Genomic DNA, 25,742 nt, shown 5'->3' with positions numbered 1-25,742 from the left:
GCTACTAACACAAAATTTTTAAACTCAATTATTTCGAAATGGCAAAAAAATTATACACTATTATTTTATTAAGGGGACGATATATAGTACATATTTCTAAAACGACTATTCTGATTAAAAAAAGTTCCAGTCTGACTCAAAACCTATTTTATTGGAAAATTTCGATTTATTTGTCCTTAAAGAACTTTATTATTTGCCTCAAAGAATCGTACAAAGCTCTCGAAATTCTAAAGATTCAAATAATACAATAACTATCGATCAATTCAACACTGAAAAAGCTTAAAATTACACTTAAGTTGTTTTGTCAAATGTCCACAGATATAAGTTTCTCATTTCCTTTGTAATTTCCATGTTTTTCATATGCGACTCCATAAATTATATATTTTCAGGATCACTATACATAGCGGAGTAGACCGCTACAGCAACAGCAGCTCATACTAGATAGTACCCCTTTGCTCTCATCAAATACAGATAATTACATTAGCGCTATGGATATTTGGCATAAGCATAATTTTGGATATGCTAAAATTAGCTTAACTGATCTCAGTTCTAAAAACAATTACCAAAAGTATATATATATAAGTAAACCACACAATGCAGAACCTAAATTCTGACAAAAATCAATGTACAAAGATCACAAGACATTAATAGGAACAATAAACAACAGCAACACAAAAATCTCTATAATACTCGTGTATGTACTGTAAATAACAGATTTTCACTTTGGCCTAGAAAATCATACACACACATTCACTCACACATAAGCACCTAACAGACCCAGATACAAACCAACCAGTACTAGCCTCAGTTAATTTCAATGCAACACTTAAGCCGTAAATAAACCGCATTTACCACATAATGTACAACACTTCCATGTGTTTGTACATTAGGATGGCCTCAACTTAGGTGGAAGATCTCCACTAAAATAAAAATTAAATACATTTTTAAATGCCGCTTTTCAAACTCTTTGTTCTGAGTTCAGTATTTGGATAAAAATTTAATTTTTTAAGATTTTTTATGATTTTTTTTTTCATATTTCTCGCATTTTTCATATAAACGTTATGAGATTTTGATAAAATTTTGCTGTAGTATTGAAAAGTAGTATAGCAAATCCGAAAAGTACAAAGTAAGGGCCTCCCTTATTTATGTAGGTATCTTAGAATATTAGTATTTTGGTGGGTGTATTTGACTATATGTATCGTTTATGATAATGTGAATGTGCAGGAGCTACTAAGCATGTGTGTATGTGTTATAATGATAAAATCAAACAATGGCAACATTAAGGAGAATTTCAACAATTCAACAGTAAATGTCCCTCCTCCTACTACACCTCCAACTAGTATAATTTCATTGTTATCACATTGTTTGCTGTTGCTGAATAAAGAGACAATGAAATTAACTATAATAAGAGAAACAACAGAATAGTGTCAAAAATTTGAATTTAATAGTAAATTAAACATAAATTAAATGGGGCTTTGTTAGTAGATGATTGCTAAAAAAGTGATAAACAACTATTGTTTAAAATATAAAGTCTCAAACTTAATACAGCTGCAGCTGGTTAATTTGATATGATATAGGGAAACAAAATTATATTAAAAACAAAATTAATATAATATAAAATTAAACAAATTATACTTCAAAATACAAATTTTAAATATTTTTAGGTAAACAACATTTTTTTGTTTTCAAAGTTGTTTTTTTAATTTTTTGGAAAAAAAAAATTATTTTGTATTTTAAATTTTGTTTAAAAAAAAAAAAAATGTTGGTTAAAAAATATTTTTTCCGATTTTTACCTATTGTAGGTCCAACTTACTATGGTCTTATATATGTCGTTGCAAAGGTCTTTGAAATATCTATCATTAGATATCCATATTGTCTATATTAATGACTTAGCAATCCAGATATAGGTAAAAAATTGGTCAAAAATCGAATGTGGACCGATTTTGCTGATTTTAAATAGGAAACTTCTCGAAAGCATGTCTGACAGAATTATTGAAGACATGGATCCCGAAGATATATGGGATCTTCAGAAAATTGATTTCAACAAACAGACGGACATACAGACGGACATGGCTTGATCGACTCCGCTATCTATAAGGATCCAGAATATATATACTTTATAGGGTCGGAAAATTATATTTTTATACCCTACACCACCATAGTGGGGAGGGTATTATGCGTTTGTGCAGATGTTTGTAACGCCCAAAAATATTAGTCTAACACCCACCTTAAAGTATACTGATCGACTTAGAATCACTTTCTGAGTCGATTAAACGATGTCCGTCCGTCCGTCCGTCTGGTTGGCTGGCCGGCTGGCTTGCTGTCCATGTAAACCTTGTGCGCAGAGTACAGGTCTCAATTTTGAAGATATTTCGATCAAATTTGGTACATATTACTTTTTCGGCCCAAGGACCAAGCCTATTGAAACTGGCTGAAATCGGTTCATTATTTCACCTAGCCCCCATACAAATGTCCCCTCGAAATTGGACTTTATCGGTCATAAATGTTTAATTTATCTATGTATCTATACAAATTTCGCTCCAAATAAGTTTTATATATACAAAATTCATGTCACCAAATTTTGTTACGATCGGTCCATAATTAGTCATAGCTCCCATATAGACCCGCTTCCGAAAATCACTTTAACGTGCATAAATCGCTTAACAATATTGGTATACACACAAAATTCAACATAGTTAACTTTAATATAGACATAAATCACACGACCTAATTTTGTGGTGATCGGTCCATAATTGGTCATAGCTCCTATATAAGGCCCACTTCCGAAAATCACTCAAAAATATAAATTATTGATATTTAAAAAGAAAAATATTTTTACTCATTTACTTGGTGTAGGGTATTATATGGTCGGGCTTGACCGACCATACTTTCTTACTTGTTTTTTCTTGGACCAGCACTCAGGGGATGTCCCCTACTCATGCAAAGCATTGTGTTGGAACTAGGAAATAATGGGAGGGAGGATAGAGGGAGTAGTGTTTGTGTACATTTGATTTGAATTTTCCTATATTGAAAGAGACAAGAAAAACTTCAGGAGGAAGCTTATTACACATACGGACAGTACGGCTAAAGAACGAATTTTCCCTGTAATGTGTTGTGCGATCCACTGTCCAGTCGACAACGAATTGATGTACCCTTGCCGAATAGCGTGTATTGCGTAAAAAACTACGGGTTTGGGGAACAAATTCCCTAATTTCAGCAGAGCACATACCATTGTAGTATCGGTAGAACAGTGAAACACAACCCGCATTGCGACGATGTTCCAGTGAGTCAATAGAGCTTAATACCCTACTGTCACCCATAAGCATCTTCGCCCTCTCCTGTACGCGGTCGAGTAAGTCCAAAATAGACTTCGAAGCTCTGGCCCACCATGAGAGTTGTATTCCATTTTAGGTCGGATATAAGTCGTGTAAATAGTAAGGTGATCAGATGGAGTGAAGTATTTCTTACACCGTTTTAGAAAACCAAGGCTTCTTTCGACACTCGAAAAATGTGTTTTGTCCAGCGGACATCGCACAGTGGTCAAATGCTCAATCTAGCCGGAAAAAAGTTATTTTTTTTAAATGTTTTAAAAGCAAATTATTTGTATAGTAATATGTAGCTACACTAGCATTGGTACATTGCTTCAAACACAAGCAATTGCTAGATTGTTAAAAAATAAATATCTCAAGCGACATTTAACAGTGCAAGTGAAATTGTCGTCAAAATATATTAAGAACAATTAAAAAAAAATTTGTTAGTGTAATTAATATAACAAAGGTGTAAAAATCAGTGTTTAAATTTTTCATAAAATATGTTTTGTTTAGAAAAAAAAAATGCAATTATATACATGTGTGTTTTAAATGTGAAATTTTTGTTCAATGTCCAAATTCTATTAGAATTTCAAATGGTAATTTAACAGACTTAAGCTTTAGTTTTTATGTTGTCGTCATCTATATATATGTAGCTTTTTAATGTGTAAAAAATTAGCTGCTGATTTTTGCCTCAACGATTTTTATTTCATTTAGAGTTTAACATGTCAATTACAAGAAAGGAACTGTATTTTTATTTTTAAGGTTGGCGTGGCATTTCGCCCACTTAAGTTTTGTTTAATAATGATATCCTTTAATTCCTTTCACACATACAGAAAGACGGTGTGAAAATTTGAGGAAAATCGGTCTAGCCGTTTCGCAGTTTATAGGCTTCAAACAAACCCTCAAAGAAAAAATGTACAAACTAAAACACGCATTCATGCACAAAAATTTTTTTTTTTTCTTTTTTCTCAGATTGTTTGTACTGATGAAATATATAAACGTAGAAAGTTTTATGTCGATATGGCTTTTCAAAAGACTTTTTTCCGGCTAGATTGAGCATTTGGACCACTGTGCATCGCACTGAATACTCATGCCTAGAACATCAAGAGCCTCTGATTCCTTAATATTTACACCACCCATAAAGACAGATGGAGCAACATGATCTGTTGTGGGTTCGTGAGTTAACATACAACATTGAGTCTTGAGTGCATTAAAATCGACTCTATTCGCACAACCCCATTCAGAGATTGTCACAAGATCTTGGTTGAGCGTATCATTCATGTTTTGCTTCATTGCCCCAATCTCCGACAGGCTTGGTCTATAATTGAATGCATATGAATGGCAAATGTTGCTGTCATCTGCAAAAGAGTAGATAGGGTTGGAAGTTTGACATATAAGGTCGTTTATAAAGATAAGAAATATAGTAGGAGAAAGGACTGAGCCACTATAACAACTCGTATAGTGGGATCTCTGAGAAAGCTCGATATAAATCGAGAGAAGTTATTACCGACACCAACAAACGGAATGACAAACTTATATATACACAGAGAATACAGATTCATGATAGCAACCGAATTTGTTGCCAATCGAATGATTCTATCTTAGTAACCGAATTTTACGGTTGTCGCTACAATATTTTAAAACAGGTAACAAAAGTTTGGTTGCTTTAACCAAAATTCTCCTTTGTCAACTAACTTTCTGTTGATAGAACCGAAAAATTCTATATGTGCAACCGAATCATTCGATTGGCAACAAATTGGGTTGCTACCACGAATCTGTTTTCTCTGTGTACCCTTCTCATGAAGGTAAAGGGTATAACAAGTATGAAAGTATAGACGGTCAAGCCCGACTTTAAAGGAAGTTTTTAAATACGTAACATTTGCGTATCGTTAGTGTAAATGTTTTATGTCCAGAATTTTTTGCAATACTTTTTTCCGAAGTTAGACGGCCTTAAATAACAAACCCATTTATATTTCACATCATGAACAAAAACCCTATAAACAGGAGTAACTTTTGATGTCCTTTAAACCAAATATATATGCAAGTACTCAAATACACTTTCTATACAAATGTGTTATACAAGTTAGGTTACAAACTTTAAGTTTATAAACTAAAACATTTATACAAAGTTCATTCACTTGTTTAAACTTTGCATAAAATTGTTAAATTTGTCTATACTACGAGTACATACACAGTAAAAACAAATTTAACACTTTTTTCCAGATTTATCTTTAACTTTTAATTTTTACAGAAAACTTACACTTGTGCAAGTCTGTCTCTCTTGTTATATTTAGCTTATTACACCATAAATATTTAAAAAGTCAGACATTCTTTGTTTCAGTTTCACTTTTAGTTTTAATCTTTGTCTGTCATTGTATTAATATCGTATTAAAGACATTTTTGGTTTTAATAATTAATAATCACAACATTTAATCTCAAATATTGTTTATTTAATTAATGATACACAAGTGTCAGCATTTCATTTGTAACTTTAATACGTATTTAATTAGCCAGAAATAAATTCTTGATAAGGGAATGGAATTGGGTGTTGTTTTAAGAGGAATTGGTCTGAAAAGTCAACAACAGTTTTTATTTTTTAATAAAGGTTAAATGATTTTTGATCGAAGTACAATAAAATAAATAATTTAGTGACACTATGCTATTGCAAAAATAAGCAGGGGTTCTCCTATAGCAATTATATTTTATTGGAGTCCATAGAGTTCGAAAATAATGATAGGTTTTATTGATCACTTCGCTTAGTACTTTTCTTATTAACACTTGAATTGCTATTTACATTTTTACCTTTTAAAAACGGTGGTTTATTTCCGTTAAACAAACCGGAATCTTTTAATTGCAAATAAAAGCGAGCAGTTGTATACAAATTTTAACAACTCTTTATGTCTTAAAACTCTATACAATTACAATTTAACCCTTTGTCGATCGACGGTAGTTATAAGTACAATATCAATAATAAGCTCACAAAATGAAAACAAAACATATTATGACCCTTTTTGCCCAAAAGTACTTTTAAGTACACTATCATCTTTGGAATAATATATTGTTTTTGCCTATCGGCAAACTCGCTTACCCAGAATAACGATGAATTATTTCATGTTCTCATTGTGATCTTCATTTATGTTGTAATGGTAAAAAACACTATTTCGTAAAATACCATAAAATCGACTTTTAATAGAAAATGTTATAAAAGTAACAAAACTAATCAATATATTAATAAAATTTAAACAAAAATCGATGAGTTTTTTTTATCTTTTGACTGATGCTGACCTAACGGTACCAGGTACCTTCCGTATCCTTGCAGGTCCCTTTCGGTTCCTTGCAGGTTCTCCACAAAGTTAAAATTTTGTAAATGACTTCCTGAAGTTCTAATTTCAATATTTAATAAAAAAAATTAAACTTTTTCAACGATTTAAAGCCTTGGTCCACAGGGGGTTAAATAGTCACTCTGTGTTTTTATACACACATAAATTACGGTTTTGAACACACTTAAAATATTTATTCGTTTGAGGTTTACTGAATCAAGATTCAAGTATTTTTTACAACAGCGACATCTTCTAGTAGTTTCAAGAATTATCTAACCGAAAATTTCGAATGCTATATTTCCCCAATGATCAGTTAAGGAATGATCACTTCGAAACACTGAAAATTGTTTCGGTGAATTTATATGAGTTTTATGGAGTATTAATTTAAACTATTGGATTATGACTTAAAAATAAACGATTTCCAATAGTTGACGTATCTTTTGCACGTGATTATTGTTTTTAATAGCGAAGGCTACATATCTGACATTTGTTCCCACTTAGTTATTGAACATCGTAGTTTTTGTACCAACAAAGCGTTATAGGCGGGAAGTTTTGCTTTAATTAGAAAATGAGTGCAGGTGAAGCACAGCGATTGCTCACCAAAACTTATGGTGAATGTGATCCATCGGTTTCAACTTGCGAGAAATGGTTTGTTCTGTTCAGAAGTGGTAATTTTGACTCTGAAGACTAAGATCGCTTAGACCACCGAAAAAATTTTGAAGAGCAAGAATTGGAAGCTTTACTCCATGAAGATTGTAGTAAAACTCAACAAGAGCTTGTAGAATCACTGGGAGCTACTCAAGCCGTTATCTAAAAACTATTGCGAGGAACAGCATTCATCCAAAGCAAGGAAATTGAGTATAATACGAATTGAAGCCAAGAGACCTTGAAAGAAGATTTTGCATGTCCAAATTGATATTTGAACGCTATAAAATATAAATAAATAATTTTGGCTCCGAATCATTACCTGCGATGAAAAATGGATTAATTACGATAACCCGAAGCGCAGGAGATCGTATAAGAAGTTCAGCCCACCAGCCTAATCGACAAAAAAGCCAAAAATCCAAAGGGGCTAAGGTAATTCGCTGTAGTTTTTCGGAGTAAAAGGGTTCTATCAATTATGAGCTGCTGAAATCTGACCAGACCACCACAGGGAACCTGCATCGAATGCAACTGATCCGTTTGAAGCGATCATTGACCGAAAAAAGCCCAGAATATGCGGTCAGGCATGAAACCATGATGACAACGCTCGGCCACATTATTCAAAAACTATTTAGAATGAAGTGGTAGGTTTTGCCTCATCCGCCTTATAGTCCAGACCTTGTCCTGTCCAAATACTATTTGTTTTGAACGATGAAGAACGCTTGCTCTGGGACACGCTTCACTTTGAAACAGGGTATCTGAAATTGGCTTGATTTGTCTTTGCCTCAAAAGTTTAGCAGTTTTTTGTGCGGAATCCATAAGTATCCGAAAAGATATGGCTAACAATAGCCAATACTTTGAATAAGTTGTTATTGTGGAAATATTTCAAAATAAAAACTAAAATTTTTTAAAAAATCTCTATATTTATTTTAAATAATTCCATGTCAAAATTTAAAAAACTTAAAATTTTTCTCAAAATTTTCCAAAAGTTCAAATATTTTTGAACTTAAACAAATACAGCGTTAAAGCGCCTATTAAAGACCTTTCAAATGATACTTATAATTCCTTTACGATAGATATGAAAAATTCATAAATTCCTTTAAAAAAGGACTATTTTATCGTTTAACTCAGCTCATCAAATACTGACGCCAGTACAAAAATTCTGAGAAATGGTATCCTCAAACAAAATAAATTTTCATTTTAGCTGGAAACAACGACACCTAATTTTTCCTCCATACAAATGTACAGAAATCGAAATTAGTATGAAAAAGATTTATAAGTTTTCATTAAATTTTTTTACTTTTTCTTTTTGCTTCATTTTTTCATTTTTTTACACTGTTTTTTTGTTAACATTTCCCATGAAAATTTAGCGTAATGTACAATAACTGAATTTCATTGATGCAGCCATTTTAAATAACGACGCAAAAAGGAAAATCAATCATACGATCTAGAGTGTACGACAAGTAGTATTTAAAATGTTTCACAGGATATATTGCTTGTGGCACCATGTAGTTGAAACCACATGCAGCCAGGCATCAATATTATCTAATTTAGACAGAAATAACTCTATTAGCTTGTCGCGTTATCGAGCAACAGCAATAGTCACTGCTTAAACATACTAATTTTCTAAGAAAACCAGACTAATGCTGCCTTCAACCCTAAATCTGTACCAAACAACAAGCAGTTGTGGATGCATTTGTTTCGCGATAATAATTGTGGGTTTTCTGAACACCAAATACATCAATTGTGATGACTGACAAGGCGATCAAGCTAAAAATAGGCTTAGAATGATTTTGCTCGAAAAATTATAATCCACTGGTTGATGTTCAATAATCGATTAAATGAGCTTTCTTTGTTGTACATGGTCATCAGATTTTTGTGTCAATTGAAGTTTAGCTTCTTGTACTAAATGAAATTGAACTGCTTGGTTTTTCACTAACGCTCTCATGCACTGAATCTATATTGACATTTAATCGGATCAAATACTGACGCCAGTACAAAAATTCTGAGAAATGGTATCCTCAAAAAAATTAATTTTCATTTTAGTTGGAAACACCGACACCTTATTATACCCTTCACCATGAGTGGCAAGGGTATATATAAGTTTGTCATTCCGTTTGTAATTTCTACATTTTTCATTTGCGACCCCACAAAGTATATATATTCTGAATCATTATAGATAGCGGAGTCGATATAGCCGTGTCCGTCTGTCCGTCTGTGTGTTGAAATCAACTTTCTGAAGCCCCCAAATAACTTACATACACGAATGATAGATACATCAATATCTCCGAATTCTTCCGGCTCGATTGCTATTTAAAATCGAGAAAATCGGACCACAAATTGCAGAGATATAAGGAACAAACCAGGACAACCTCGATTTTTTACCTATTTTTGACCCATATCTGGATTACTAAATCATTAATATAGACAATATGGATATCTAATGATAGATATTCAAAGACCTGTGCAACGACGTATATAAGTCAAAAATCGGAAAAAATATTTTTTAACCCGAATTTTTTTTTTCACCAAAATTTTTTTTCACTAAATATTAAAAAAAAAAAATTTAAAAACTAAAAAAAATTTTTTTTTAAAATTAAAAAAAAAAATATAAAATTTAAAAAAAATTGAAAAAACAACTGGAAAAAAATTTAAATTTTGTTTACCTAAAAATATTTAAAATTTTTATTTTAAAGTATAATTTGGTGAAGGGTATATAAGATTCGACACAGCCGAATATAGCTCTCTTACTTGTTTTACCTCGGATTGTTTTTGAACAACAAGTGTTTTTAGTATCTCCAATAGATCCAATCTGTCTGAATTTTTAAATTACTTTATTCATAATCGACAATATTCTGAACATATTTTGTACGAAATTCCTAACCTGCGGCAGCCATATTGTTTGTTTTTTGAAATATTATTCAACAATGAAACCGCATTGTTCTCTCAGCTGTCAAACTGTTTTTGTTGGCAATACTTCACTGCACAAATGGCGTCAAATTCAAATCTTGCGTGAATTTTAAGACACTCTTTACATGACATAGATAGATAGTTAGTTTTACTTTACGGAAAATAAGTTAAGAAAATCTTAGAAACAAGTATCCATTACTACAATTTAAATTATAAATTTATATAACTTAGTGCTTCAAAACACTGCCTCTTCACAATTTAATTTATGTTTACAATTCATTCTCTTTTTCTTTTTGTCTACATCTAACTCATTAATTATACAATTTGTTTGACTCTGTGTCGACATGGATAATTTGTTAATATTATGTTAACAATACCATCACTAAGTTGTGAATATATCAATCATACGCAACAGTATGTACACAGTGGGACAAAATGAATCTTCTATTTATAATTAGCTAATCTGAATCGCATGAAATTTCACGTCGGCATACCGGAGTATTTTAGTTTAATTTGTGAAGATAGAATGCAAATTCCTATCAGAAACAGCGCTGTAGGCTCTCAAAATAGGTCACCTCAGACATGCAAACTGTTTAAACGCCTGTGAATTTTTTTATGATTTGTCTTTTAGTGCATTCTTAATGCCCTTAGTTAGACCTATAAGAAATCAAATAGCATCTACTATTACTGATTCAGTTTTTTCATAACATCGAGTGCAAAATAATCGATTTGCAATTAAAATATTGGAAAAATTTTGAACTTTTATAAAACTGCTATTACTCTATACTTGTATTGGGTGTATAAAAAAAATGCGAGACTTTTTCATATTTGTAGCCTTTATTTTGAAACATTTGTACAACATCATTTACTAGCTGATTTTAATATACAGTGTCGGACAAAGCCGGTGATCCAACCTTCAATGTTGGCAGTACATGTGGTGGCAGTCCGCGGCTGGTTCCAATGAATTCAAAAATTCAGTAGAATAATCGACGGCTTGTTCTTCGTTCCACAACCATATCTTTTTCATGCGCCTATGTCAGACCTCACCAACTGGTGCTTGCTGGAAACACTCCGGGTGTGATGATCGCATATATCCGGTATTTAGATCACAAGTGAGATAAGGACCTCGATGCTAGTGCTCACTATAATTTAAGACACAGTTCTGTTTCACCAGGCAGTTTCAATTGTATTTGCACATTGAGATTGAGTTTTAATATCATAATTTGTTGGTGCCAAAATTGCACGTTCCCAAATCCAAACCGAATTTTTGTAGTTGGTTGTAAGACTTGGGAATACCTTGCATTTGGCAGAAGTTCGGGAACGAAATCTCATTTGTGGCATGTCAAACAATTGTTTTGAGAATGTTTCGGCAGATGGGTATTGCAGCAAATGCACACGTAGCGTTCGGCTTTTGTAGCTTCATTTCCAGTGAAATAAATTTGAAGGAACTTCTCATCGTCATTGGGAAGTGAGAGCAATGATCCAATTCTGTGGTAAATTTGTCCTTGAATTTTAAATTTGGGCATGAAGCCGTCGTCATTTGAAAGCATGAGTTGCACTTTTGGATATTATGAAGGAAGTGCTTGGAAATAGGATTGGCGCTGGAAATGTAACTTAGAAGCAGCTCAAGCGACTCAATAATTGGTGGCAGAATAACTTTACCGTTCCCCAGGAATCCCCGGGGACCAATCAGTAGGTCCTTAAGATTCCTGTAGTCATCATACTTATTGTAATAAAATCCACCAACTTTAAATCGATTCTTTCTTTTGCTCGAGCCATTCGGGAGCGATTGGCTTCTAGTCTTTCGATAAGCTGTTGAGGTGTCTCTGCAGCTCTCGATAAAGATGCACTACTTCCCAACTTCTTTTTAAATACTTGCTAACAGGTATTGCAATATGTAGCTAAGTGTTGTCATGATGAAATATTACGGTTTCATGTCTGGCTGCATATTCTGGGCATTTTGCTCGAATCAGTTGCATTCGGTACAGGTTCCCTGTGATGGTCTTTCCTGATTTCAGCAGCTCATAATAGATATGTCACTTTTGCTCCCACCAAATACAAAGCATTACCTTAGCGCCATGGATATTTTACATTAGTGTCGATTCTGTTGGTTGGCCGGGTTTCACATACGATCTCATACGTTATTGTAATGGATCCATTTTTCATCGCAAGTAACGATTCGGTCCAAAGCGTCATTTCAGACGTGCAAAATCGTCTTTCAAGTTCTCTCGAATTCAATTCATATGCTGCTACTTGCAAATGTTTTGAAATTGTTGCATCTTCGTGGAGTAATGCCTCCAATTCTTGTTCTTCAATCTTTTTTGGCTGACCAGGGCGATCTTTGTCTGAACCGCACAATCTATAACGTTGAAACCGATGGAACAAATTCACTACAAGCTTTGGTGAGCAATCGATGTGCTTAAGCAGCACTATTTGCCAAATTAAAGAAGTAAAGTAAAACTTCCCGCATATGACAAAATTCGACATTTTCGAAGCAAAGAAAAACATTATTGTTTACAACATTAAAAGCTTTTAAAATCTAAGAAGGGTTTTTCTAGACCCTTCCGAATTTTATCTATTTTTTATCGAAAATTTGCAAGCGTTTAAAATGTTGAATTTGGACCTTACTGTGCTACTTCTGAAGGGTCTTTGGGATCCGTCTTCAAAAAATAAACTAGAATTCGAATCTGCCAGTGTGAAATGCTATGTCTATCGGACCAGTTATAAATGACTGATTTTTTTCCAAAATATTTTGATTCTACCCCACTGTAGAGTGTCTTGACACATCTTTAAAAAAAATCGGAATAAATTGTATGTCACAGAATATTTAATGAAATTCTTATTATACACCATATCAAATTATTTTGATGGTGGAAAGGAAACTCATTACTAATACAATTAATTTCTTTGATGAAATTCCAAGACCAAATCATTGTCAATCATGTCGTTATTTTATTAATAAGTTACCAAAAAGTTGAGGAGATTTTGTTAGAATATGTGAGTTAATACATGAATTCTGGGAAATATTATAATTAAAAAACTACTTGTTTATATAATATAAGATTTTTATAAACAGTTGTGTTGAGGTCAGTTTTTAACATATTTCTTTTCATATCTTTTTTTAATTTCCTCCATTTAAAAATAGCTTTTAATATTAATAATTCAAACAATTCAACGCCTTCCAAGGAAATTCCATTGTTAAGAGTTTCCTTTACATTTATTCCTATTACGGTTTCCTCTACTTGTGTTTTCATATCCTTTTTCCCCTGTCATTCTTTAATATAAATCTTTTAATAGCTAAAAGTTAAAACTCATTAATGTACGGATAGCTTGTGTTTATTTATAGCTTAACATTCGTCGGCATAATTATGCTTTATTGACACTTGATTTCCTGCTGCTACTTAGAATCCAGCTTCAGCAACAAATTTTCCACTTAATTTAAATTTTGATTTATTTTTATTCATGTCCTGTAATTGATTGTAAGTTATTTAAATAATTATAGCAGGTTTATGGAATTATAAGGAGCACTTAATAATGATGAAAGGACAGTGATATCTGCTGTGTTAAAAGGAGAAAAAGAGGTTAAATTCTAATTCAAAGAAAATTATATCTATATTGAAATCGATGAAATTATTTTTACTGCCTAAGGCTGTTGTTCATAAAGCAATTTTTATTTTATTAAACACTTTAGAAAACAAAATTTTCATTCTGTACAATATAATTAGAATAAATTGAGGGTCACAGCAATAACCAATAGGGTTGCTCTTATTTTTCACTTTTTGGACTTTCAAGCTATCAAGAGGTTTATTGTTTTGGGTCAAAGTATAAAAATAAAATGTTCCAATTACAAATAGTTTTTGTCCCAGTTGAAACTGTACTAGTTTGAGAACTATTTCTAGAAAACAGCAGTATTCAGCCTAGTTTAGTGTCGCAATTAATTTTTGTTTGAATTTTTCACATTTGGAATGGTTCTAGCACTAGTTCTTCAATCATTGTTTTTTATTCGAAATTTTTATACTTGGAACAAGTTCTGAGAACCAGTTTATGAACCGGAACCATCTATTTAACATTTGTTGCATTTGGTTTTTTAATTTAATTTTTTCTCCAAACCAACTTAAAAGTTTTTTAATGGTTCCATGAAGTTCTTTCGGAGTTAAGTGGTTCCTCTTAAGCTCCGTAGAATTTCTTAAGTGTCGCAATATTGTTCTTTAGAATGAATTTTAGGTTCTAGTAGTTGTGACTACCAGTAGTTCTATGTTATCAAAGAATAGATAAGATCAAACAATACTCTTGCTTTTGTTACAAGCTTTAAAAAAGATTCCTCGGGTATTTTATTTACCCAAAAACAGACAGACTATAGCTCAAAGGTTCGAAAAATTCATAATTTAATTTTCAAAATTAAAATTAATTGTATCTCTTTAGAGTCCATATATACCCATGACCATCTGTCCGTCTGTATGTTAAAATCAACTATCAGTAGATCCCAAATAATTTACATACATGATTCATACATATAGATGCTAATCGGGACAGCCTTTTGAAAATCCCGGGGTTCGGGATTTGGTAAAGAAACCCCGGGTCGGGATTTTCGGGAAACCTAAAATCCCGAAAATTATAAGAAAGAAATGTACATAATTATGTTTTTACAATTGAAAGAAAATATTTTATTTAGCAATTAATTTTTATTAGACACTAAAAAACATAAAATACTTGCATGAGTACATTATATCGAGCCCTTAGCGTCAAATTATCGTAAGCGACAAAACACAAATTTTACAGGAGAAGGTTTTTTCGATTATTTTGAAATTTATACATAAAATTAAAAATCTTATGATGCGATATAATATAATTTCGTTCATGCTATTTGTCTGTTTTTAAAAAATATTTATAACTTTTGACAATTAAAAATTCATGGAATACTTTATTGAAAAATATGACAAAAAATGTTTTTTATTGAATTTTTGCATAGATAAAAATTTTTCGAATCGAAATAAAATTGTTATTTATGAATAGTTCTTAATGAAATTTCACAGTTATGTAAAATTTTCTATTTGAAATGGAAAAATAAAAACGAATTTTGAAATTTATTATTAGCAATCCCACAATTCCCAAAAAATTGTTGAAAAATCCCAAAAATGGAAATTTTTATCTTTTTTGCTATAATATCCATACCAGGGTCGGAGTTATCGGAACCCTTTACAAAATAATTAAAAGCATATTGGGCCATCTAAAATCGGTTACCATATTCTGATATCGAATATGCGATTTGAGAATTTTTGCCCTAAATTTTAATTTTACAATTAAAATATTTAGCTTTCAGAAAGTATAAATTCCTTATACATCCTTTTAGAAATTTTTTGCGATAACTTAAAAAGAAAAAGTTTTTTTTTTCCAAAAAAATTTGCGAAAAATCGGCTTTTTAAAATTTTTTAAATTAAAATGCATATAACTTTGGACTTAGTCATTATTTTTAAGCAGTTGTTTTTGTATTTGACACATACATATGTTGTTATTCTAATGAAGGAAAACTGGAGAAAATCGGAATCAAAAAACAATCGGTAAAAAAGTTGAAAATTTAGTTTTAAAATATGAATATCTCCTAAGCTATAAGAGATAATTGATAGCTACGACTAGGCCTTTTGTAGCGCTCGATGAAAAGATTTTATATGTGTAATTTTTTTGAAATCGGAACACAAACGAAGAAATAGGATCGTTTTAAAAATGTAACATACCCGAGTAGTCCTACTTTGAGGAGCCTTGGTCGCGCCCTGGTGGGCCCATGAGGTCCACGTTCAGAACTTAAACTCGACAACACTTCTTCTTTGCGCATGTGAAATTTCATTGAAACCAATCTAACCATTTAGAAGTTACAAATTTATTTCCCTCTTTTTTTTCTACACCACAATGTGTCGCTTACGATAAAATTCGTTTACTGTAAAATGTAAACATAAACTTGCGATAAAATCTTACCCCCTATAATTTTAAAGTTATTAACAATTTTGATATTCTGTGAACGCATAAAAAAAATTTTTGAAAATGTCGCTATAAGAACAAATAACAATAACAAGTATGTAAATTTTTTCACGAAAAATCGTATAGAAGAAACGTATTCTACGGAAAATTCTAAGAAATTTTCCCCAAGAAACCATAGGTCTAAAATCAAATCCTATTTTGCGCATTTCGTCTTTTATCCAAAGATATTTCAGTATTTATTTTTATTTAATAGTTCTTTTATTGGATAAAACACGAAATGCGCAAGATAGGATTTGATTTTAGACCTATGGTTACTTGAAGAAACTTTCTTTCCAAAATCCCGGTCTTCGGGATTTAGGAAATCCCTAAAACCCCGGGATTTTCGGGAACGAGATTCCCCGTTTGGCATCTCTATTCATACATCAATATATCCGCTATAGACCCGGTTCGGTTGCTGTCATAGATTTTGTTACATTTTTTTTATCTCTATCTGGAATACTAAGTCAATAGCGGTATTCACTGTTAAGTGCGAATGGTCTTGCATCATTGCAAATGAAAAATTTTACCGTAATCCAATAACAAAATACACACAAAAACATTTACAATTTTGTTTTAAGTCGGAACACAAACGAAGAAATAGGATCATTTTAAAAATTGAACATACCCGAGGAGTCCTACTTTGGGAACCACGCTCTTGGTGGGCTCATGAGGTCCAAATTCAAAACTTAAACTCGACTACACTTCCTCTTTGCGCATGTGAAATTTCATTCAAATCGGCGTAAGGGTTTAGAAGTTACAGATTTATTTCCAGAAAGTGATTCTAAGTCGATCGGTATACTTTAAGGTGGGTGTTAGACTAATATTTTTGGGCGTTACAAACATCTGCACAAACGCATAATACCGTCCCCACTATGGTGGTGTAGGGTATAAAAACATAACATTTCATGCATATTTTCAATACCAAATTTTACATTTTCAAAATTTTTTGGTTTTTTCTTTATTCACTTACACACTGCAGTTTGTGTCTGCAAGAAACAAACCAATTGTAGTAGGGAATATAAGAAAAGATAAAATGACTCTTTATTGTTGGTTTTTTGTTAAAACTTTGATATTTTTACAAATAAAGCTTGAGTGTCTGTAATTCTCATTCACTTTATAGTTTTATTTGTATAATACTTTAGTTTTTCTAAAGCCCTTTGGGAAAAGGTTTCCTGATGATCTGGCGTAAGCAAGCAGTACAATGCGCATAGGAACGAGTTTATACACCAACAATAAATTTCAGTGAATTTATAATAAAATAGGGAATTTAGCATATGAAAACTAAATCTTAGTAAAACATTATTTTTATTTTTTGAAACTCTTAACCATATCATGCAAGTGTTGTTTTTGTTTTCAGATAGTTTTTTTTACTAATGCATTCTCACCACTTATGTTTTTGACAACTAAGTTAGGTTTTTGACAATGGAGTTTACGATCCTCATAAAATTAGATTACATGACTTTTGTATAAACTTATTTGTGTTTACTGGTGTTGAATTTTATGTGTCTATGAACTTTTTAAGACATTTATGATTGCTAAAGTGATTTTAATTTAAGTGATCTTGTGAAAGTGATTTCTGGAAGTGGACCTTACATAGCAGCTACGGCCAATTGTGTACCGATCGCCATGAAATTAGTTTGCGTGATTTCTTTATATACGAAATTTTATTGAAATATGTATAAAATTGCGAACTGTACTTTGCGTACAAATTTACATGGACAACCATCCAGACGGACAGATGGACGGACATCGTTATATCGACTCAGAACGAGATTCTGAGTCGATCGGTATACTTAAAAATGAAGTACAAAAAAAGAGCCATTCCAGGCGACACTCTATTTGTGGCTCCCTCCTAATGCATGTGTTGAATACCTACCCCTTGTTTTGTAACCATATTATACTTAAAAACTTTTTTATTATTTATTTAATTTATCTTTTCTACATTTAAAATAGAACTTTTATTGTATGAAAATGGGTAATTTGTGTAATAATAATTTATGACAAAAGTTTTTTTTTTATTCGTTATTGTTGCTGCTTAATAATAGAAAAAGTTCAGTATGTATGAACGTAAAGTGTACACCTCAAAACCAATTAAAACTAGGACAAAAAATGAATTTAATAGATAATAACAACAGCAAACTAACAAGGTTGTCACAACATATGTTAAGGTATTTATTTTTATTCTAACAAATTGAACATAGAGGAAAACTTTAATTTTCTTTGATTTTTATACCAACAATAAAAAAAATATTGGTTTTCTCATTCCGTTTGTAACATATTGAAATATTTGTAGTAGAACCTAAAAGTATACATATCCTGGGTCCTCATACAATTCTAAGACGATCTATCTATGTCCGTCTGTCTGTCTGTGTGTCTGATAGAGCCCAAACGAAAGATGCTAGCTGAAATTTTTTTTCCAAATGTTAATACGATTTGAGTGGTATTGAAATTGGGAAATATTGGTCCATGATTTTATCTAGCCCTCGTACAAATGTCCCTCAGAATACTGCTTGAGCAGTCATAAATATTTTTTGTTTACCATTTTGAATCGGTAGCCAACCTTAACAATTACTTTCAACGCTATCTTCGCTCATGAAAAGTCTATTGAAAAAATCTGCATACTTTTTTGAATTCTTTAAGACTGACACTTAAATACATACAGTGAATGTCACTTAAAATCGTACACCATCGTAGTCAAATTTTATTCATTAGTTTTAGAAAGTAGATGTTTTGGAAATATTTTAAAATGCAATTTTTATATTGTATGTGCTATTACCTATCAGAAAATTGGGTATATTTTTAATTGCCCTTATCCACAAATAAAAAAATTGGGTAAGACTGTCAGTGCCCAGAATATCAAAGCTTCATTTAAAATCGTAAAGGCACTAAAAAATAGCAAATGATACCCTACAAAGTATTAGGATTATTTAATATTAAAATTTTTTTTAATTTTTAAAGTTTTAATTATAATTTAATATAATTGTACGAATTTAAGTGAAATATGAATTTTGTGATGTTCTTTAATTTTCATCAATATTTTTTTAACGAATTGAGGTTTTGTTAACTTTTTTGTTGAAATACATATTTTTTGTTCCAATTAATAAAATAACTTTTAATTTTTTATATAATCACCTATTATTGCCTGTATAATTTCATAATATTTTAAAAAAAAATATGTTGTACGATTTTGAGTGACACTCACTGTATAACATACTCTTCAACAATATCTAAAGTGTTCATTCTAATAGCAGCGACAACATTTAGCAATTTGTTAACAATTTATAAGCAATAAATATTTAACATGTTGTTAATAATAATAATATGAGTATTATATTTTTTTAATGCAGAAAATCAACAGGAAAATATTTTAATGTATTTATGCATAAATATAATAAAAAAATTTTATGACCCATTCAGTCATGACAGCAAAAACGTGTGTGAATATTGTATAATAAATATGTTTGTATTAAAGAAATTTGTTAAAATATAAATGGACTGTGATTAAGAGTTATTTTCAATATAATTTATAATACTTATGGAATGGTTTTTTAAATGGCAAATTAGTTTTTTATTTAAATATGTACATAAAAGCAAATTTAACGAAGTGCCACACAATAAATAATAATGGAATTAATAAAGAAAAAATTGAAATTTAATAACGAACTACATACTGGATTCTAAATTGGTTTAATAATAAGACTCTAAAATTGTAATAATTTTCAAATAATTTTCGTTGGTTAATAAGTTCTCACCAATTTCTTTCTGCTACAATAAATAGTTGGAATTTTTATTTGAATAAAGGCAAAGCAGCATAAAAATAATAGGATTGTCAAAAAATCTAACACACTGTTAGATTTTAGAGTTTTATACAAAATAAATTTTCGATTTTGGAAGCCATAGACATCTCACAAGGCTCAGTGGTTTCAATTTTAAATGATCATTTAGGTATGAGAAAGCTTTTCACAAGAAGGGTGCAGCTTTTGCTCACAATTCACCACAGAAGCAATCGTGTGACAACTTCGCTTGAGTGCTTGACGTTGTTCAACCGCAACATGGAAAATTGGCAAATAAAAATTCTTTGTCACCAGGACAATGCAATGGTGTACAGTTTTCACGGAAAAAATCCATGAATTAAAGTAGGGTCACACACAGCAATTATGGATGAGGTTGCACAACATATATTCGCGTAACTCAAAAACGGTTTATTTTATTGAACAAACTGAAAAAACCGAAATTCCGCAACAAAATTACCTTTAAGTAAGGCTTGACATGTTTTTAATCTTCGCAGTCATTTTAGAAATATACATTTATTTTTCGAAATTTTTGGTTTTTAAAACGGCATTAAAAATTGGAAAATGCATATACGCTCTTGATTTTTAAATTCAAATGCATATAACTTTGGAGTCAGTCACGATTTGTAAACAATTCTTTTTTTGTTTGACATATACATTTGTAGTTAATCCAAGAAAAGAAAAAATGAGCAAATCGGGATATATTTGGACCCGCTGTTATCAAAAAACTGGAGTATGGTGGGTAAAAATGTTGATAATTTAATTTTAAAATGCGAATATCTCCTAAGCTATAAGCGCTAGTTGATAGCCATGATATGGCAAAAAAATAGTTTTTCCCGAAAATCACAAGATTTATATCATAGTTACGGATAAACTGTAGGAGGTATTGACATAATTTTTCATTATTATTATTCTCTATTATGATCTCCATAAATTCCAATGTGATGATTAAAAAATTCTGAAATTTGTTTAAAAAATTTTTTAAAAATTTGAAAATAGAGATTCGAAACAGCCGTTAAAAAAAATATTTTTTTGGCCATACCTACGAATAGGTTAACGGTATCCTACGAAGACAAAAACTCATACACAAGTAAATACGGATATATTTTAAATAAAACTTAGCATTTATTTTAATTTTTCACGAAATATGTTATTTTTTTTTTCCTAAATTTCTTATCAAAATGAGAAAAATTAGTAGTCATTTTTAAAACTTCGAGGCACTTTCGGCACGGGAAAGCAAAGTTCGATTGAGCTAAAACTTTAACAATCGTATTCTTACACTAAATGGCAGAATTCTAGACGAGAGCATCAATAAAAATCGGAAATCGATTTTATAAAACATACATATACATATTGTCTATATTAAAGTCTTACTAATCCAGATATATGTAGATCAAAAATAGGCCAAAAATCGACATTGTTTCGGTTTTTCCTTATATCTCAGCCATTTGTGGGCCAATTTTTTCGTTTTAAATAGAAGCCGAGCAGGTAGAATTTCCGATATATTGATGTACCAATCATGTTTGAATGTTATTGGGAGCTACGGAAAGTTTCAACATAAAGACGGACAGATGGACAGGCAAACATGGCGGACATGGACAAACTCCGTCCTTCAAAAATATTGCACTTTTTCGTACTAAAAAATCTGTATCTTAATATTTCATTAAGAAAATTTATAAAAAAAATTTTAGTATGAAAAAGTGCAATATTTTTGGAGGACGGAGTTTTAAATTTATTTGAAATTTTTTTTGTAAGACCAAAAATTAACTTATGTAATCAAAAAAATATAGATCGGAATAAATGTGCATCAAATTGTTTCTAATATTTGCAATCCTATTAAAATTTTGATATAAATTTTAGTTTTAGAAACTCAATGAATATGTAATAAAATCTTTGTTTATTAACGAAACTCAATGAAATCTTGAACGTTTTTTAAGTTTTTCATTCTAAATATAAAGGTGTAAAAAAGCTTGTCAAAAGATCAAAGGGCATCCCGCAATTCCCAAAAATTGGAGCGAAAATCCTAAAAATGGTATTTTTACAATTTTGTCTATAGGGTCCACATTTCCTTCGGGGTTGGGAAAATACTTCGGCGATAAATACGGTATACATCAAGGTTTCCAAAGCTACTTCCCGTTTTCTGATCCCAGCTTTGGGATTTTAGAACATGTGGCCCAAAAGTTGAATTTTGATAAAATATATGTCAAATTCCGAAAGGCGTAGGGGCGACATATTCGAAGAATAAGACATTTTTTTTCTATTAAACTGTTCTTCGTAAAGATATCTTTCAGATAAACATAAAATTGTTATATGTTCTTAAGAAAGTTTTTTTTTAATTAAAACAATGTTAAGTAACCTTGTCGCCCAAAAAACAGAAAAAATCAACTTTTGAATACTTAAATTGAAAATTGTTTATTTTTGGATCCATAATTGATCTTGCTCTGAAATCTTTTGTTTGTTATTCGTAATTGAGGTGTCTAACAAATAAAAAAAATTCAAGTCCATTCGGTCCAAAAGTACGACCCATATTTTTAAAAAGCTTTGAAATCAGATAGGAAATAAAAAATTGCACGTGTTTAAAAATTATATGTGGAAGGTACCCTACTTTTAGCCCCCATAGCGCCGCCCCTGGATTATTTGTGTGACCCATTTTAATATCTTAAACTCGAATACTCCTAGGCTACTGTGCAATCTTGTAAGCTATTACTGTAAATGACAATAATTCTGTTCTTGTATATGATTTTTCTAAATCACGTTATATTTAAAAGTTATTTATACCCTACCCCACCATAGTGGGGTAAACGATATCCATCTGTCCGTCTGGCTGGCTGTCCATGTAAACCTTGAGCGCAAAGTACAGGTCGCAATTTTATGATAATCGGTCCAAAATTAGTCAGAGCACCTATAAAGGCCCCTTCCGAAAATCACTTTATCTAGCATAAATCTCTTAATAATGTGATTATACACATACAATTCAACAGAAATAACATACATTTAGACGTAATGATACATGGCCTTATTTCATGGCGATCAGTTCATAAACTGTCATAGATTCCATTTTACGCCCTCTTCCGAAAATCATTCACGAAAATAAATTATTGAAATTTTAAAAGAAAAATGATTTTACCCATTTACTTAGTGTAGGGTATTATATTGTTGTTCAAGGGATGGCATTGGTACAATTGTACATTTTTTGGTACAATTTGATCTTAAAAAGTTCAATTTAAAATTTATTTCACAGTTAATATATTAAAACCAATTTACGAATTTATGTTCTCTATCAATTATACCAAAATTTTTAAAATTATACTTATGAGTTTTTGAAATAAAGAAGAAATAGCGTCATTTGACAGGTCTTGTCACACCCTAATTTTACATGTTTTTCAAACCATAAAGTATATAAACAAATTTAAGCCATTATTATTGACATTATTTTCTGTTGAATATGAATATCCATAGAATTTGTAATTCTTAATAACAGAATTTTTCTGCTATGTCTAAAAAACGTTAGATGGGTGACAAAAATTCTATAATTTAAACTACGAGCTTTATTATCAACTGAATATCTGTTGCTACAACCAAAAGAATGGATGTAATGGAATCGATCCAAATTTATTCATTACAACTGTTCATTTGTTCATTGTAACTTTTCACTGGAATTTAAAAAAAAAAATATTCCAGGGAAAAATGTTTCCGTGGTGGAACTCTAGTTTTGGTACAAACAATCGAAAAAGTACCATTTCTGATGCTGATTGGTAAAATTTTTAAATTCCATTTGCCATCCCTGTTGTGGTAGTAAAACTCCCTTAAAAGAGTATACTTATTATAATTATCCCATATTAATCATACATAAGACTCCAAGATCAATAATAACAAGTAGAGGTAGGGTCACCCATGTCAAATATTTAACGAAAAGTACATAAATAAACCATATTTGTATTCTTTTATTTATTTCAAAACCATATTTTTAAACAAAATCAGACAATTTTCTCTCCTATATGAAATGGATTGTCCCTCGAGTAAACATATTCTTAATTAAATTACTAACTTTTAAAGTTTAGCATGTGAACAATCAACATTTTTTGTTGAAAAAAAAATATAATCATCATTATACAAAAATCTCATGTATTTTACTCATTATTATAATAATTACTAACGTCGTTTGTTCTCATGGTTAATGAAAATATATTTGCATAATAATAACTACCACAGTACAGCTGAGAGAAAACACAATATTAAACTCAAATTTCAGCATATAATTTATGGTACAATATTCTCTTTTTCGTGCGCTCACTGTTTGCCCTGGCTACAGCCACCCTCTGGATAATTGTTATTATTAAAAACACATTTTGACCAAGTGTCAAAACATTAACATTTATAATAAAAACAAGCACTACAATAACAGTAACAACAACAACAATATCATTAAAAATTAAAACACAAATTTGAAATTTGATTTTATTCAAGCGAAAACAGCAGCAGCAGAATACAGCTTGCAAACAAAAAACTCATTTAATTATGTAAATTTATATGTTTTTTTTTGTAAAATTCTTGCTTTTAGAAAAAACTTAAATAAAGTTAGTTGTTTGTTTGTTTGTAAATTTTACTTACCCTGGTATGCCACCGCTCTCCATATGATTTGCTAATGTCACATCATTTGACCACACATCAAATTGCCATTTTACTAAACCCAGAACACCACAATGTACACGTCCAGTATGGATGCCAACACGCATATTGACATTAACCGCCATCACCTCACGTACCAAACTGTAAGTGGATGTGTGTGAGAGTGTGAAGAGAAAATGTTAAATTATCTTGTTTTAATATCCTTTCTATATAATACACAAACACAGAGAGAGCTACACACATAAAGAGATGTAGCCTTTGAACATATAGAAGTGTAAGTATTGATGTCTGAGAGCGAGTGTGTGTGAATGAATGAATGAATGAGTGTTTACATTTTAACTCTGTATGCCCATTAGGGTGGTCCTTAGATAATGCATATTTTATTTGATACATGTCTAAATATAAAATACACTACTTCGTTAGCATATATTTCAGAATAAAGAAATAGTTCCATAATGTCACTACTTGTAGAAAAACCAATTATTTGGCAATTTTTAGGCGAACGAGCTCTATTTCCTTACACTTATGAATTTTAAGCAAAACTTATTCAAAATATTATAGTCCAGATAATTCTAAATATACTCTGAAACTTTTACTAATATCGGAAAACGTTAACCCTTAAATCGTGAAGGTCAAAGGTCAAATTTTTCAATATTTGGAATTTTTCATGGGCCACTGTAGCATTATTAATAATGTGTGGATGATCCTTTGTTATGGATTGTTTCAAAAATGCGTTCTGGCATTGATTCCACTAATTTTTTAAGCAGATCGGAATCACTTTCCTGCCAGACTTGTTTAATTTTTAATTTCAGCTCTTTCACAGTCATTGCTTTCATTCTGGGCATTATTTGCATAAACTTTACGGGCCATGTATCCCCACAAGTTCTCCATAGGGTTTAAATCAGGACTACAAGCCGGTCAGTCCAATAGAGGAATGCTATGTTCATTAAACCAAGATTTCGATTGCTTAGAAACCTGAATTGCAGCATTATCTTGTTGGAATATGCAATCTTCATCCATTTTTTCATCCATAAATGAGAGAAGAGCATCTTCCAACAGTTTGTTATAAATCGCACTATTAATTTTTGTCGGAACAAAACATATTTTCAACTTGCCAACTGCAGAAA

The 25,742-nt window shown here is 31.0% G+C and overlaps 1 protein-coding gene across 1 annotated transcript in view; it reads right to left on the bottom strand.

Annotated features, from left to right (window-relative positions):
* The window catches only part of LOC135955418 (uncharacterized), a 198,497-nt gene that overhangs the window by 62,917 nt on the left and 109,838 nt on the right, over positions 1–25,742 (bottom strand). The window contains exon 13 of the mRNA XM_065505769.1: positions 24,598–24,756. Coding sequence (XP_065361841.1) covers positions 24,598–24,756 — 159 coding nt within the window. The remainder of the gene's footprint in view (positions 1–24,597; positions 24,757–25,742) is intronic.

Source organism: Calliphora vicina, chromosome 3 (assembly GCF_958450345.1).
Source record: "Calliphora vicina chromosome 3, idCalVici1.1, whole genome shotgun sequence".
NCBI lineage: Eukaryota > Metazoa > Arthropoda > Insecta > Diptera > Calliphoridae > Calliphora > Calliphora vicina.
The sequence above is the reverse complement of the archived record's forward strand: the minus strand, read 5'-3'. Positions and strand labels throughout refer to the sequence as shown.